Here is a 15,832-nt window from a genome sequence, read left to right on the forward strand (position 1 = left end):
CTCCCTCCCCCCTCTTCCCCAACAAGCGCTCCTGAACGTCTGCAGTTCTCTCCGAATCACCTTCAGAAATGGGGAAATTGCCTTGCTAGCGATATCGCGCCATCACGCTAGGGGTTGAATAAAGCTAACTTTTCTAAAGTTTGTGGGCTTCAGTTTGATTTGCCCCTCCCACCAATTCAGCGGTGGTCACGATCATGGGTGGGCTGCTGGGGGTTCGGGAGAACCTCTAGCTAAGATTCTGTGCAGTTTGGAGAACCCCGCAAATCCCATTCCTGGCTGGCCCCACCTACACCACCCCACCCCTCCTAGGAGTCCCCACGCGGCCCGTTTTTGATGCAGGTAAGTTCGGGGGGGGGGGAACGGGCCTGTTTTCTTACAGATAGTCCTTGATTTACAACCGTTCATTTTGTGGCCGTTCCAAATTACAACAGCATTGAAAAAAGTTGACATGACCATTTTTTTCACACTTATTATTATTATTATTATTTATTAAATTTTTATACCGCCCTTCTCCCGAAGGACTCAGGGCGGTGTACAGCCAAAGATAAAAACACTATACATATACAATTAAAACCAACAATTAAAACCTAGCAAATTACAAAAGGCTGATAATTAAAATTAAAATTTTAAATTTTAAATTAAACTTAACGTTAAATTTAACTTAACAACTGTTGGCGCATCCCCACGATGATGTGACAAAATTCAGATGTATTTTACGACGGTTGCACTGGGACCTCGTCGTCCCCTTTTTGTGACCTGACAAGCCAAGTCAACGAGGAAAGCAGATTCCCTTAACAACTGTCGCAAGAAGGTGGTAAAACGGGGCAAAACTCACTGAACCACTGTCTTTTAACAGAAATTTTGGGTTGAACTGCGGTCGCAAGTCGAGGACTTCCTGGGGTTAATTCTTCTTTTTCCCTCAACCCATTGCCTTGCCTTCTTCATTGGGGAGGGGGTGTCTTTTCTGCAGCGAATTCATTCCCCACCTTTCAATTCAAACATACGACTACTCTAACTTAGTTTTCTTTTTAAGCCAGTTTTTCAATCTTGGCCCCTTTTTTTTTTTTATTTGCATTTGTATCCCGCCCTTCTCCGAAGACTCAGGGCGGCTTACACTATGTCAAGCAATAGTCTTCATCCATTTGTATCTTATATACAAAGTCAACTTATTGCCCCCAACAATCTGGGTCCTCATTTTACCTACCTTATAAAGGATGGAAGGCTGAGTCGACCTTGGGCCTGGTGGGACTTGAACCTGCAGTAATTGCAAGCAGCTGCTATCTTACCAGACTGAGCCACAGAGGCCCGTTAAGAAGTGAATAGGATGGAATGGGAAACCGTGATGGCGAACCTAGGGCATGGGTGACAAAGGGAGCATGCACCGCCCTCTCTGTGGCCATGCGAGCCGTTGCCCCAGTTCAGCTCCACTGTGCATGGACCCACGCCTCCTGCCTGCCAACTGGTCTTTGGGTCTCTGCCATACATGCGCTGGGGGAAAGGGTGTGCGGTGGGGCCAGGCATGCATGTACGGTGGTGGAGCGCATGCGGGGCGACCGCGCACGCATGCATATGGGGACGCATATGGGGCTGCACATGCGCAGGGGCTGCACATTGCATTTTGGGGGTTCGGGCGTGCGCACACACATTCGGGCACATTTTAGGCAGTTGGTCCAGATAGGAATAGAATAAGAATAATTAGAATGGAATGGAATGGAATGGAATAGAATAGAATTTTTTATTGGCCAAATATGATTGGACACACAAGGAATTTGTCTTTGGTGCTTACACTCTCAGTGGACATAAAAGATACCTTCATCAAGAATCATAAGGTACAACACTTAATGATAGTCATAGGGAATAAATAAGCAACCAGGAAACAATATCAGTATAAATCGTAAGGATATAAGCAACGGTTACAGTCATGCAGTCATAAGTGGGAGGAGATGGGCGATGGGAACGATGAGAAGATTAATAGTAATGCAGACTTAGTGACTAGTTTGACAGTGTTGAGGGAATTATTCGTTTAGCAGAGTGATGGCGTTCAGGGGGGAAAAAGAACTTTCTTTGTGTCTAGTTGTTCTGGTGTGCAGTGCTATAAAACAGGGGCCTCCAACCTTGGTCCCTTTAAGACTCGTGGACTTCAACTCCCAGAGTTCCTCAGCCAGCTTTGCTGTCTAGCTGTTCTGGTGTGCAGTGCTATAGAATAAAATAATAACAGAATAGAACTGAATAGAGAATAGAATACTGTACTTTATTATCACATTGAATGTACACTAATCGGCACGTATTAAAATGAAATTACATTGCATGCAGCTCTCAAAAGGGTCACCACCACCTCCAATATACACTACACAACCGTGACAGAATATATAAATACAAAATACAATCCCACATATTTGATACACAGAGAAACAACTAGTAACTCTAATGCATACAGGTACATGGCGAGAAGAAAAAAAAAAAGGAATCTTGCCACTTTACTCCAACTCCCAGAATCCTTGCGCGACGCCCGACTGAGGAACTCTGGGAATTGAAGTCCCAACACCTCTGCGAGTCTGAAACGTTGCCCAGTTTGGGAATTAAATAACGCGTGGAAGAAACCCCCGGGTGTCAAACCACCCCTTCCCCCCAGCCAAGGCACCTTCTCTTCCCCCCATCCCCGCCCTCCCTTCCCCAAAACCCCGCCGCGCTCCACCGGGATGGAGACGGATGGCGAACCGGCCCCTTCCCACAGGCCCTTCTCCCGGTTTTTCCTGACGCGGAGGGAGAGGGCGGTCCTTCTCGGGGCCCCGCCCCTAACCCGGAACGAAGCTGGAGGCCGCGCCACGTCGCGGGTAGACGCAGCCCGAGGGGGGCGCGGCGAGTAGAAGCGAGGAGCGCATGCGCGCTCGGAGAAATCCCTCCGGAGCTCGCGCTTAGGTGGGGGAAGCGCAAGAACGGTTTACAGGTTTGCACCGTGCAGAAAGCGATCCCGGGAAAGGGAAGCGGGGCAGGAGGGTCGTGTGAACGTGCCAACCCGGGTTCTGGGCGCGATCGTTGCAACAACCCCCTCACTACCATCAGATCAGCACCGGGGTTGTTTGGAGACCCCCCCCCCGCCCTTCCCCGCAAAAAAATCAGCCCTTAGGAAGGCGAGGGTCTCCCTCTTGCACCGTCCCCATGTGGCTGCCCGCCCTGCTGGGTCCCTGGGCCGTGCTGCTGGCCCTGTCTGCCGGCCGCTGCCGGGGGCTCTCTTTCCACCTGCCCCCCTTGAGCCGCAAGTGCTTGAAAGAGGAGCTGCACCGGGATGTGATGGTCACCGGGGAGTACGAAGTATCCGAAGCGGCCGCACCGGGTATCCGGACGGACTTAAAGGTATGGGGCATCCCTTCGTCCTCTTCCTCGACCCCTTTGCACGAACAGGGGGGGTCTTCCCACCCTTAATGCACCAGTCTGAGCTCTGCAAACTCTTGCCGATCTGCTTTTTTTTGCACTCTGTGCATGCTCAGGAGTTTCCTCGCTTGTTCTGCCCTTAGGTGACCGACTCGGCCGGACACCTGCTCTACTCCAGAGAGGAAGCCAAGAAGGGGAAATTCGCTTTCACCACCGAGGATTACGAAGTCTACGAGATCTGCTTTCAGAGTCACGGGCAGCCAGGTAAAGGGGTCCAGGTGTGGGCATTCGAGCTGCCTTGACTACAGGTCCCATCGGCCCCATCCAGGGCGATGGGTCTTAACTTTGGGAAGCGAGAGAAAGATACGAGTAGATTATGTGTTGCTTTTTGACTCCCAAGTACAAACTTTAATTACTTCGTTGTGAGTTTTCCCAAAATAATGTGTGATATTTTTTTTTAACCGGTCAGCTAAAGGAAATGCATTGAATCTCGCAGCCCATAGAATAGAGGAATAGATTAGAATAGAATAGAATAGAATAGAATAGAATAGAATAGAATAGAATAGAATAGAATAGAATAGAATAGAGAAAGAATAGTATAGAGAATGGAATGGAATAGAAATAGAAATAATGAATAGAATAGAATAGAACAGAATAGAGAAAGAATAGAATAGAATAGATTTTTTTATTGGCCAAGTGTGATTGGATACACAAGGCATTTGTCTTGGTGCATATGCTCTCAGTGTACATAAAAGAAAAGATACCTTCAACAAGAATTCTAAGGTCCAACACTTAATGATAGTCATAGGCTACAAGGAAATCATCCCAAAGCTAAGATTAGGAAAGTCAAATGACTGTAATATGTTGTGCAAAGGGGGGGGGGAGGGAGGGAGGGAAAGGAAACATTTAACTGACGTGGTTAAATGGTTTTTGCCACCAAAGTCAGGAAATTTACTTGTGATTATTTAAAATATCTTCATTCGTGTTGATCAGAGGCATTTTTACTTTAGGTTTATTTTTGGAGGTTCCTTATTTTGCTTCGGGACTGAAAGGGGCTTCAGAGAAAACTGAACCCCATTATTATTACCGTTGTTACGGTTTACATATATAGTCAGCCAGATGTTTAAATTTAAGTGCATTTATAGCCATCTATCAAATCTTTCCCGAGGACCTTTGATATATGTTGTGGAATCATATTAAAGGTCTGGTCACACAACTCAAGCTGCCTTTTGCAATTGACTGATGGGGATTTGGTTAACGCCAGTGGTATTTCAGGTGTGCTCCAGATGTTTTGGGATTGCACCCAAGGTGCCTATCACTGGTGTTGCTTTCTTTAGCCATAGTCCTTCTAGATCAGGGGTCAGACACCTGCGGCCCTGGAGCCGCATGTGGCTCTTTCACCCCTCTGCTGCAACTCCCTGTCACTCAAAATATGCGTCACAATCACCAGTGTGCGACAGCCACCGGGGCACAATTTATTGAGCTTTTCAAACCCCCGGTAGGCCAACCATGGATAAATCCAAGAAAAGAAAAGTTTCGGAAGAAAACGGAATGTTTAATTCAACTACATAGGCTAGTTTCGTGGCTGCTCAAGAAATAGTCAGGCACGGGAAGGGTTTTGTGCAGGGGTGAAATTCAATTTTTTTCCCCTATTGGTTCTGCGTGTGTGGCAGGGGAAGGATATTGCAAAATCTCTGTTCCCACCCCACTCTAGGGGAAGGATATTGCAAAATCTCCATTCCCACCCCACTCTGGGGCCAGCCAGAAGTGGTATTTGCCGATTCTCTGAACTACTCAAAATTTCCGCTACCGGTTCTACCAGTTCTCCAGAACCTGTTAGAACCTGCTGGATTTCACCCCTGGCTTAGTGGCTCCCGGTGTTTTCTTTTCTGTGGGAAACGGGTCCAAATGGGTCTGAGTGTTTAAGGTTGCAGAGACCCCTCTTCTAGATGCAAGTCTTTGTATTTTGGGATTTTGTCCAGCTTTTTTCTTTATTTATATTTATTTATTACTGTTATTATATTTGGCTGACCTCACTTAATGCATTAGAACAGGGGGTCTCCAACCTTGGCAACTTTAAGACTTGTGGACTTCAACTCCCAGAGTTCCTCAGTCAGCAAAGCAAAAGTCGGAGACCCCTGCATTAGAACATAGAAAATATTAAGAATATACTTTATTATTATGATCTATGGTTCATTGCATAGTCAGCCAAATTGGATTTGACTTTTGATCCATCTATTGAGGTCCTTATCGGGGTGAAATGCTCCCGGTTCGGACCGAATCGTCCCATCCGGTAGCGATGGTGGCAGGTGGTTCGGAGAACCGGTAGCAAAAATCCCTGCCCCCTCCCCCCCCGCCATGGCCAGCTGAGCCACGCGATCATCAGAGGTTTTTTGGATTTTTTTTTTCCTTTAAAAGCATTTTTTCTTTGGCCGAAAAAACGCTTTTAAAAGTAAAAAAAAAAAAAGGCTCTGATGATCGTGGGGCTTAACTGGGATCGTCAAAACCTTTTAAAAGCATTTATTTTAAAATGTTAGGGACATTTTAAAATGCTTTTAAAAGGCTCCTCTGGCGATCCCAGATGAGTTGCCTGATCATCAGAGGCTTTTAAAAGCACTTTTTTACAACCTCTTCGGCCGAAGAGGTGGTAGAAAAAAATGCTTTTAAAAGTTGGGAGAGAAAAAAAAAAGTTGGCCATGCCCACCCAATCACATTACCACCCACATCCCATCAAGCCACACCCACAGAACCGGTCGTAACAAATTTTACATTTCATCCCTGGTCCTTATATTACTATTAATATAATTAATAAGAACATACGAAGCTGCAGTAGGCTCTCTTAACTTGATGTTGCTGTGCTTAGTAAAATCACACGTTACAATTTGTAAACCACGATTGGCGACTTAGGACGTCGTGGGAATTCAGCCATTTCAATAGAACGAATCATGGCTTAGGCTGAGGGACCAACCTTGCCTGCAGCTAATGGGATTTTTCTCCTTGTGTTTTTTTCCATCCTATACACAACCTTTCCTATTATCTCTTTAGGGAACTTTCGGCTGCCGGACCAACTGGTCACTCTCAATGTTAAACATGGCGTAGAAGCCATGAATTATGAAAACGTAAGTCAATTTTTTGTAGCTGTGAATATTGTTAAGTTCAGATACTTAGGTTGCATTCAAACCACAGGTTTAACACGGTTGCTCAGTCTAGGTTTGCAAAGTGCAGCCCATCATCAAATAACAGTCAGTGAGGGAAACCAGATTCACTGAACGACCATACAATTTACTTCAACAACTGCAGGGATTCACTTAACAACCATGGTAAAAAAAACAAAAGGTCATAAAATTGGGGACGACTGCCTTAACAACCGCCTTGCTTAGCAAAGGAAATTTTGATCCCAATTATGGTCGTAAGTTGAGGTGGATAAGCTCGTTTGTGGGGGGGGGGGAGAAATCCAATTGTTCACCATGTTACGGAAATATCTTTTGAGGACTGGTAACTTGATTGGGTGTGTGGTGTGTGACGACAGCCATTAATGGTGGCGCTACTTCACGTCACTTCTCCCTGTTGGCACCTGGGAGGGATGACATCACGGGCGTGATGATGTCACTGCAGACGTGAGGTCACTCGTCCCTCTTCCCCCGCCAAACTCTATGGTTCTTCTGCCAGGTCGCCAAAGCGGAGAAGCTGAAACCGTTGGAGATCGACCTCCGTCGCCTGGAGGACCTTTCCGAGTCCATCGTCAAGGATTTCGCCTTCATGAAGAAACGGGAAGAGGAGATGCGCGATACCAACGGTGAGGCTGGAATTTCTCATTGCGGATTTGACCGCTGCTTTTCTGGACAGCTGACCCCCCCAAGAAAAACAGCAGAACGTACTAACTTCTGCATCCGCTGCCCCTTTCATTTCCAACTTTCTCTAGTTCTTCTGAACTCCCTGGGAAGCCAAAACTTGGTATTCCCCTAGCCTTAGCCACTGTGTGGACTTCAATTCCCAGAATCCCCCAGCCACCAGGCACTGACTCTTGATTGTAAACTTGAAGTTAAAGAGCAAGGAGTTTCAAGCTTTAATATGTCCATATGAGCCACCAGCCAATTCTCCTTCTAACAAGGGCTAGATAGCAATAAGCAATATTACTGAGACTTATATACCGCTTCACAGTGCTTTACAGCCCTCTCTAAGCGGTTTACAGAGTCAGCCTCTTGCCCCCCCAACAATCTGGGTCCTCATTTTACCCACCTCGGAAGGACGGAAGGCTGAGTCAACCTTGAGCCTGGTGAGATTCGAACTGCCAAATTGCAGGCAGCCGGCAAGTCAGCAGAAGTAGCCTGCTGTACTGAATTCTAGCCACTAGGCCTCATCAGATCATAGATTCTCAATCTTGGTAGCTTGAAGATGTGCACATTTCAACTCCCAGAATCCCCCCACCGGCATGTTTTGAATTACATTGACAACTTGAGATTAATAAACAAGGAGATTCAGTGTAGACGTTAGTTATTGTCAGTATGAGCCATCAGCCAGTTCTCCTTCAAACAAGCTAGATTAAAGTTTGGTTGCGGAATTCTGAGAGTTTAGGTCTATTCATTTGAAGTATGCTGGTTGGCAAATTCTGAGTGTTGCAATCCATCCATTTTAGGGCATTTTGGCTGGGGAATTCTGGGAATCGAAGTTCCACTCATATTAAAATATTCTGGCTGGGGAATTCTGGGAGTTTGCACAAGTCTTCCAGCTTCCAAAGTTGAGAAATACTGAACTAGATAGACACTTGTCAGAAGATTGATTTAACGCACTTAACAATCCCATCACTTAGCAACAGAAGTACCGGTCCCAATTGTAGTCGTAAGCCGAGAACTACCTCTATAGTCAAATTTAGCATGTTGGGTGAGTATCCTAGTTAAGGGTCTGCGAAAATACAGTGGTGAAGCTAATGATGGTTTGGCATAATGTGAGAATCTAGTTTGCTGCGTTAGGGACAAGAAGTTGGTTGGTGATCTTGGTCAGGGGTCCCCAAACTCAGCCAGTTTAAGACTTGCGGACGTCAATTCCCACAATTCCTCAGCCGGCCATGTTTGGTCCCCAAACTCAGCCACTTGTGGATATCAACTCCCAGAATTCCTCAGCCAGTCAGTCATGTTGGCTAGGAAATTCTGGGAGTTGAAGTTTTAAAGTCACCACGGTCTTAGTTAACTGCCGTCCGCCGTATCGTTGATCCTTCATCTACTTTCTTTTTGCAGAATCCACCAGCACTCGAGTTTTCTACTTTAGCATTTTCTCCATGCTGTGTCTGGTCAGCTTAGCATCCTGGCAGGTGTTCTATCTACGACGGTTTTTCAAGGCCAAAAAACTCATCGAGTGATGGAGACCCGATCCAGGATTCCTGGTCTCCTTACCTGATTGTGCCAAGATCTCGGGACAAACCACTTTTATCTCTTCACTGGCCCTCCGATCCCAATGGGGTGGTGACACGGAAATTGGACTGGATATCTTTCAGGCCACAGATGGGTTTGAAAAACAGCCCAGCTTCTCTGTTTTGGGTGTGTTTCTTTTCTCTTGGACTCATCTGAGTGATTTTTCTCACCATCTCTGCATCTTTGGGGTGGGGTTGGAGGGCGGGCATCCAATCTGACTGTTACGCAGTTTGAGCACACTGGATAATACTCTATTTGGAAGTAATAAATCTTGGTTCCTAGACTAGCGGCTGTTGGTGGGGAAAACTCCTTTGAAACTTGAATTGGGAAGAAAAAAGTTTTCAAGGTCAGAAATATTAGATTGAGGAGGAGAAAGAGGGCTATTACTTAACCCATGATGTTGGTGAGTTCACTCATCTCTCTAAGGGTAAGCCATTGTTTCTCCAACTTTAAGATCTGGGCTTCAAGTCCCAGAATTCCCCGGTGAGCCAACTAGGCTGGCTGGGGAATTCTGGGACTTGAAGTCCGGACGTCTTGAAGTTGCTAAGATAAATACTGCTCTTAAGCAGTATTGGATTTAATTCTGGTTTAGGATGACACAACCAAATTATGGCTTATAAACCATGGCTTGGTGGCTTTGTGATTTATGATTGTGAACTCAGCCAGTTGTCACAAGTGGCTTACCAACAAGCCTTGGTTCCCATCCTGTGTTTGAGAGATCAATCTATGATTTTTATGCCAGGGTGTGTGTTTATATAAACGTGTGAATATGAGCTGTTGCATTTGAAAAATAAAAAGGGCTCACGGTCGTAGAGTCTATTACCAACAAGGCATTTGAAGATGCGCTTTCATTGAAACAGCATACTCATCCAAGTCCCCGCTGGCTGCGCCGGGACTACAACACACATAATTCCCAACCAGGGTTGGTACAGGTAGTCCTTGACATAACAACGGTTCATTTAGTGACTCAAGTTACAACAGCACTGAAAAAAAGTGATTTATGACTCGTTTTCACACTTGCAACCATTGCAACATTGCCACCTGTCTCCAAAATAACAGTCGCGTGGCAACTGACTCATATTTATGACGGTCGCAGAGTCGTGATCCCCTCTTGCGTGACCACCTGACAAGCAAAGTTAATGGGGAAGCCGGATTCACTTAACAACCAAGTGACTCAACAACTGCAGTGATTCAATTAACAACAGATAAATTGTAAAATGGGGGGGAAATTCCCTTAACTGTTTCACTTAACAACCGAAATTTTGGGGCTCGATTCTGGTTGTAAATTGATTACCAATATGGGATGAGAAAAAAATGGGGAGTCAAGTTGTTGCCATGTCTCGAAGGAGCTCCGCTGGAGAAATCTGAGCTCTTACCAGAAGGAGGGAGAAGGCACTCTGTGCATGGACAGAAGCCCCCTTTTTATTCTTTCTTATTCCATCATTGAAGAATTTTGCCACAAAGACGATCAAAAGAGAGGTAGCAGATGTATCAAATCAGCACGTTTCTATCGACTTTAATTTTTTTGTGCGGCGGGTTTTGCGAGTCCCTGGAAATTGTGCAAATTGAGAAAAAAGAGACTGGAAATGCAACTAATTCATTGCACTTTTATTTGTTAAAGGGGCTAACCTTGTTAGCTGTGAATCCCAGGACTGACCCTGTATATGAATCACTATACCACCACCACCACCCCCGAATAAATGTTGGGATATCCCAAACCCAAAACAATCAGAATAAATAATCTGTCCACAGTTGACCAAACTCCTTTAATATCCCTTAGTTCAAGGGTTCTCCAAACTTGTCAACTTTAAGACTTGTGGACTTCAACTCCCAGAATTCCCCAGTTAGCATAACTGGCTGAGGGATTCTGGGGGTTGAAGTCCACAGATTTTAAAGTTGCCAAGTTTGGAGAGCCCTGACTTATTTCGATGGCTGGCAGAGAAGAGGAAAGGAAAATTTAAAGTCGGTCTCGGAAGCTTCCCGGCGTGGGTCACTCTAACTTTCTAGAAGTTTATGAGCCCGTTGAGGCGGGACTCATTTTCGCGATGCACCCATTGTACGCCGTGGGGTTTCCATAGCAACGGGCTTCGCAGGCGAGGGCTTCTTTTCGCGTCGCTCCCATTGAACGTCGTGGAGTTTCCACGGCAACGGGCTTAGCGGCCTAGCAGGGAAGGCTTCGAGGGCCATGGCGATGGCGGCGTCTTCCGGAGGCGCCGGCGACGGGTAAACAAATACCCGGGAAACAACGGCATCCAGCCAGGGATATAGCGAGTACAGCCCTTCAGGGTGGAAAAATGTGGGGGACAAGAAATGGAGCCAATTCTCCCTCATTCCCCCTTCAGGGTTCACTTTTAGGGGGTGGGGGATACATTTGTATGGAAAGGAGACTCCTTGGGAATTTAGCTCTGAATTGAAACTGCCACCGTGTTTCTCAATCTTCGCAACTTTTAACATGGTGGACTACAACTCCCAGAATTCCCCAGCTGGCATGTTTTAAGATGAGAGACTTCAACTCCCATAATTCCCCAGCTGGCATGCTTTAAGAAGGGTGGACTACAACTCCCAGAATCCCCCAGCCTGCATGCTTTAAAACGGTGGGCTTCAACTCCCAGAATTCCCCAGCTGACATGCTTTAAGATGGGTGGACTTCAACTCCCAGAATCCCCAGCCAGCAATTGAAGTCTTCCTGTCTTAAAGCATGCTGACTGCGGAATCCTGGGAGTTGTAGTCCACCCATCTTCAAGCTGCCAAGGTTGTGAAACACTGATCTGTCATGTTATATTTTAATTATATCTTTTTTTCCCCCCCTTTTCATCTTTTTTTCTGTGGTTGGCCAGCAGTGTTCGCACTAGTTCCAAATGGCTGGATGCCTACTACGATCCTGTCGCCAATTTGCACACCTTTTCCTCATGTGTCAGTAAGTCTGAGATCCTTTTCTCCGTCTTCTTTCCATTTTTTGGGGGGGAGGAGTGGAGTGAACTCTAGAAGTCATGGCGGGTGCTCCAACATTGGATGTTTTTCAAGAAGAGACTGGCCAATCCAGAATGGTACAGAATCTTCTGCTTGAATAAGGGGTTGGACTATATGACCTCCGTGGTCCCTTCCAGCCCTATGATTCTACGTGTCTAAACTGGCAGTGCAAGCTATTTTTAGTGTCATGGTGAAGGTCCTGGCTTAGAAATCAGGAATTTTAAAACTCATCCTGGCTTAGGCATGAAAGCCAGCTGAGCGTCTTTGGGCCAATCTCTGTTTCATAGCCTAATCAACGTCACAGGGTTGTTTTGGGGAAAAGTAGGAAAAGGAAAGAGTATTACACATGCTTGCTCCCCTGAGTTTTAAATATACATAAAAGGTGGGATAATAATATGGAATGGAATGGAATGGAATGGAATGGAATGGAATGGAATAGAATAAGGAAAGAATGGAATAGAATAGAATAGAATAGAATAGAATAGAATAGAATAGAATAGAATAGAATAGAATAGAATTTTTTATTGGACAAGTGTAATTGGACACACAAAGAATTTGTCTTTGGTGCATATGCTCTTAGTGTACATAAAAAGACAAGATACATTCGTCAAGAATTATAAGGTACAACACTTAATGATAGTCATAGGCTACAAATAATCAGGAAACAATATCAATATAAAGCGTAAGGATACAAGCAACCAAGTTACAGTCATGCAGTCATAAGTGGAAGGAGATGGGTGGTGGGAACGATGAGAAGATTAATAGTAGTGCAGACTTAGTAAATAGTTTGACAGTGTTGAGGGAATTATTTGTTTAGCAGAGTGATGGAACGTAGAATAGAATGGGAAACAGAACAGAACAGAAAACAATAGACTGGAATGGAAAAAGAAAGCAAAAAGAAAAGAGATGGTGATAAAAACCCCACACTTATTTGTGCTGATGATGTTACCTACTTGGGTAATAAAACGTCTGCAAGGAAAGAACTAACCTCAGAGGGCACCATGGACTTCACAGTTCAACCTTCAGCTCTAGAACATATTCCAGGATTCCCTCTGTCTGTTCTTGGTAGGCTTTGATAAACTTATATACAATTGTCCTCTCATTGACTGTTGATCTTCTTCCAGCTCTGGCTGACCTGCACGGGGATGGAGACCACAAGGTAAAGAAAATATGCCTACCATAGATAGAAAATCCCTAGCCAACTTTTCCCATTTCCATCCAGGAAATAAGTCCACAGCCCTTTTTAGTGTTTAGTGGGCACTAAACAGATGATTGAAAATAAATTTTTGGTGCGTCGTAACTTTGAACAGTCACTAAGCAACTCGTGATAAGTGGAGGACTATCTGTATCCACCTTGGTGGTGATTTAAACCAGAGGTCTTCAAACTTGGCAGCTTTAAGACTTGTTGGACTTCAACTCCCAGAATTCTCCAGCCAGCTATGCTATGCTGGCTGGAGAGTTTTGGGAGTTGAAGTCCACAAGTCTTAAAGCTGCCAAGTTTGAAGACCTCTGATTTAAAGAAATCAATCGTGTTATATTTGTTTTCTCTCTCTCTCTTGTCTGTAGTTAGTGGTGGGCAATTTTGGCTCGACAGGCCACGAGATGAAGCTGAAGGTCTACCAGGGTACCACCCTCTTGAGTGAAAACACCCTGCCGGATTTACCCACGAGCGTGGTGTCCTTTCTGATGGAGCTACACGAGCCCCGCATGCCAGCCTTGGCTGTGGCTTCTGGGCCGTATATCTACGTCTACAAGAATCTGCGTCCCTACTTCAAATTTACTCTGCCGCCAATGGAGCCCAACCCGATGGAGAAAGTGGTCTGGGATCAGGCAAAGGAGGTGAGCAGAGAGAGAGAGAGAGAAAAAACCCAGGTTTTAAATGAGCGCATTTGAGTGGCACAAAGATGCCAAGTTTTGAATCTTATGTTTCCTGGTCTTTTGAGGGAGGTGTGTGTCTTTCCTTCTTCTTAAAATGTCTGTTGACTTATCTGCTGGCATCTCTTGATCCATGAATGAGCCAGCTTGGTACCAGGCTAAAAACAAGGAGACGGTGATTTCTAGTCCTGCCTTAGCCATGAAAGCCGGCTGGGTGTCTTTGGGCCAGCCACCAGGAGATGGTGAGTTCTATTCCTGCCTTAGGAATGAAAGCCGGTTGGGTGACTTTGGGCCAATCACCAGGAGATGGAGAGTTCTAGTCCTGCCTTAGGAATGAAAGCCAGCTGGGTTTGTCACTCTTTGCCAGTCCAACCCACCACACAGGGTTGCTGTTGTGGGGAAACTAGGAGGAGGTAGGTGTGCTAGATATGTTCTCCACCTTTCCTCCTCCTCCTCCTCCTCCTCCTCCTCCTCCTCCTCCTCCTCCTTTCTTTGCATATACACTGAGTACTTCTGCACTGGGGACAAATTCCTTGTGGGTGTAATCACAGCTTGGCCAAATAAAATATCTGATTCTATTCAGATTTTCTGGTTATCCAAAAAAAGAGACTTAAATAACCACTCCTCTTATAGCACTTAGACTTATATATCACTTCCCAGTGCTTCCCAGCCATCTCTAAGCAGTTTATAGAGTCAGCCTCTTCCCCAAACAATTTGGGTCCTCATTTTACCCACCTCAGAAGGACGGAAGGCTGAGTCAAACCTCGAGCCTGGTGAGATTCGAACTGCCAACTTGCAGGCAGCCGGCAGTCAGCAGAAGTAGCCTGCAGTACCGCACTCTAACCACTGCGCCACCGCGGCTCATTATAACCATAATCCTGAGGGTTGCATTATGTGCCTGATGCCCTATTCTCCCTCTCTCTCCCTCTCTCTCTCTCTCTCTCTCTCACACAGGAAAAGGTTGATCTTCTGTCAATGAAAGAGTTGCTGGAAGGCATCAGGTAAGAGAATCTCGTCCCCACGCAAGGTGGATTGTCTGATCCATTTTTCGGGGGTTGGTGAGGGATGGCCAGAATTCTCTTTTGACTGATTGGAGAAAGTCAGGGTGGCTCCCCGAGAATAACAGAATTGGAAGGGACCTTGGAGGTTCCACTGATTAATTGTTCTCATGGACAAGGAAATTTCTCCTGAGTTCTTCTTCCTAAGTTGCTTCTCTCCTTGATTAGTTTCCATCCGTTGCTTCTTGCCCTCAGGTGCTTTGGAGAATAGATAGAAAGACACCCGCCTCCCACCCTTCTTTGTGGCAGCCCCTCAAATATTGGAAAACAGCTACCACCACACCCCAATCCTTCTCTTCTTTAGGCTAAACACGCCTAGTTCTCTTAACCAGTCATCATATATGGTTTTAGCCTCCTTAACAGAATAACAGAAGAGTCAGAAGGGACCTTGGAGGTCTTCTAGTCCAACCCCCTGCTCAGGCAGGAAACCCTACACCACTTCAGATTGTCCCGTCTCTTCTTTAAAACCTTTTCTGGTGGGGAAGTAATTAAAAAAAATGTTTAGATTGTGCAGAAATGAATAGATTGACTTTGATAATTTAAAGAAAGAGAGGAATCGGAATATTTTAAGAAATGGGGACAATTCTATTATTGGTTAGAGAAGAGATATACATAAGGTAAATAGATAAATAGGAAATATGGTGAGAATGTTATAATAAATGAATAACGTGGGCAGAATGATATAATAAATGAATGGAAAATATTAAGGAAGGATGAAGAATGGAGGAGTAAGGAGAAGTCACAAAAGACCTACCTAGATCAGGGGTCTGCAAACTTGGTTCTTTTAAGACTTGTGGACTTCAGCTCCCAGAGAAGGACTGGCTTAGATTTTTAAATTTAGAGGGGTTTTAAATTGATTTTAATATTTATATTTGATATTTATATTTCTATTTTTAATAATTCGGGCGCTAGAATAAGTTTTTTAAGGATTATTTTAATTTGTATATTGATATTGATGTTTTATATGCCTGTAAACCGCCCTGAGTCCTTTGGGAGATAGGGCGGTATATAAATTCGAATAATAAATAAGAGTTCCTCAGCCAGCTTTGCTCCCTGGGAATTCTGGGAGTTGAAGTGCACAAGTCTTAAAAGAGCCAAGTTTGATACATTGACCTAGATCATACATTGAATGATTGATTATGTATTGTT

General features: G+C 45.1%; 2 protein-coding genes across 5 annotated transcripts in view; both read left to right on the forward strand.

Moving 5' to 3' along the window:
• Window positions 1-2,888: 2,888 nt before the first annotated feature.
• Window positions 2,889-9,609, forward strand: LOC131186567 (transmembrane emp24 domain-containing protein 10-like). The gene is made up of 5 exons (XM_058160282.1): window positions 2,889-3,354; window positions 3,516-3,636; window positions 6,418-6,491; window positions 7,042-7,168; window positions 8,607-9,609. The coding sequence occupies exons 1-5, from the start codon at window positions 3,160-3,162 to the stop codon at window positions 8,726-8,728; spliced, it is 639 nt and encodes a 212-aa protein (XP_058016265.1). The 5' UTR covers window positions 2,889-3,159; the 3' UTR covers window positions 8,729-9,609.
• Window positions 9,610-10,885: 1,276 nt separating this feature from the next.
• The window catches only part of BBS1 (Bardet-Biedl syndrome 1), a 63,572-nt gene continuing 58,625 nt past the window's right edge, over window positions 10,886-15,832 (forward strand). For 3 of the 4 annotated variants that reach the window (XR_009152388.1, XR_009152389.1, XM_058160265.1), the window contains exons 1-5: window positions 10,929-11,003; window positions 11,618-11,697; window positions 12,875-12,909; window positions 13,317-13,589; window positions 14,580-14,626. Coding sequence is in view for 2 of the 4 variants with exons in the window: in XM_058160265.1 (XP_058016248.1) it covers window positions 10,966-11,003; window positions 11,618-11,697; window positions 12,875-12,909; window positions 13,317-13,589; window positions 14,580-14,626 (473 nt within the window). In the remaining 2 variants the exon portion in view is untranslated. Of the gene's footprint in view, window positions 11,004-11,617; window positions 11,698-12,874; window positions 12,910-13,316; window positions 13,590-14,579; window positions 14,627-15,832 lie in introns of all 4 variants that reach the window. The other variant, XM_058160266.1, reaches the window with a different exon arrangement.

This window comes from Ahaetulla prasina, chromosome 17, assembly GCF_028640845.1.
Source record: "Ahaetulla prasina isolate Xishuangbanna chromosome 17, ASM2864084v1, whole genome shotgun sequence".
Taxonomy (NCBI): Eukaryota; Metazoa; Chordata; class Lepidosauria; order Squamata; family Colubridae; genus Ahaetulla; species Ahaetulla prasina.

Coding starts and splice junctions, on each gene's coding strand:
- LOC131186567 (XM_058160282.1), top strand. CDS start 3,160: ATGTGGCTGCCCGCCCTGCTGGGTCCCTGGGCCGTGCTGCTGGCCCTG. Junction 3,355..3,515: donor GTATCCGGACGGACTTAAAG/GTATGGGGCATC, acceptor TTCTGCCCTTAG/GTGACCGACTCGGCCGGACA. Junction 3,637..6,417: donor TCAGAGTCACGGGCAGCCAG/GTAAAGGGGTCC, acceptor TTATCTCTTTAG/GGAACTTTCGGCTGCCGGAC.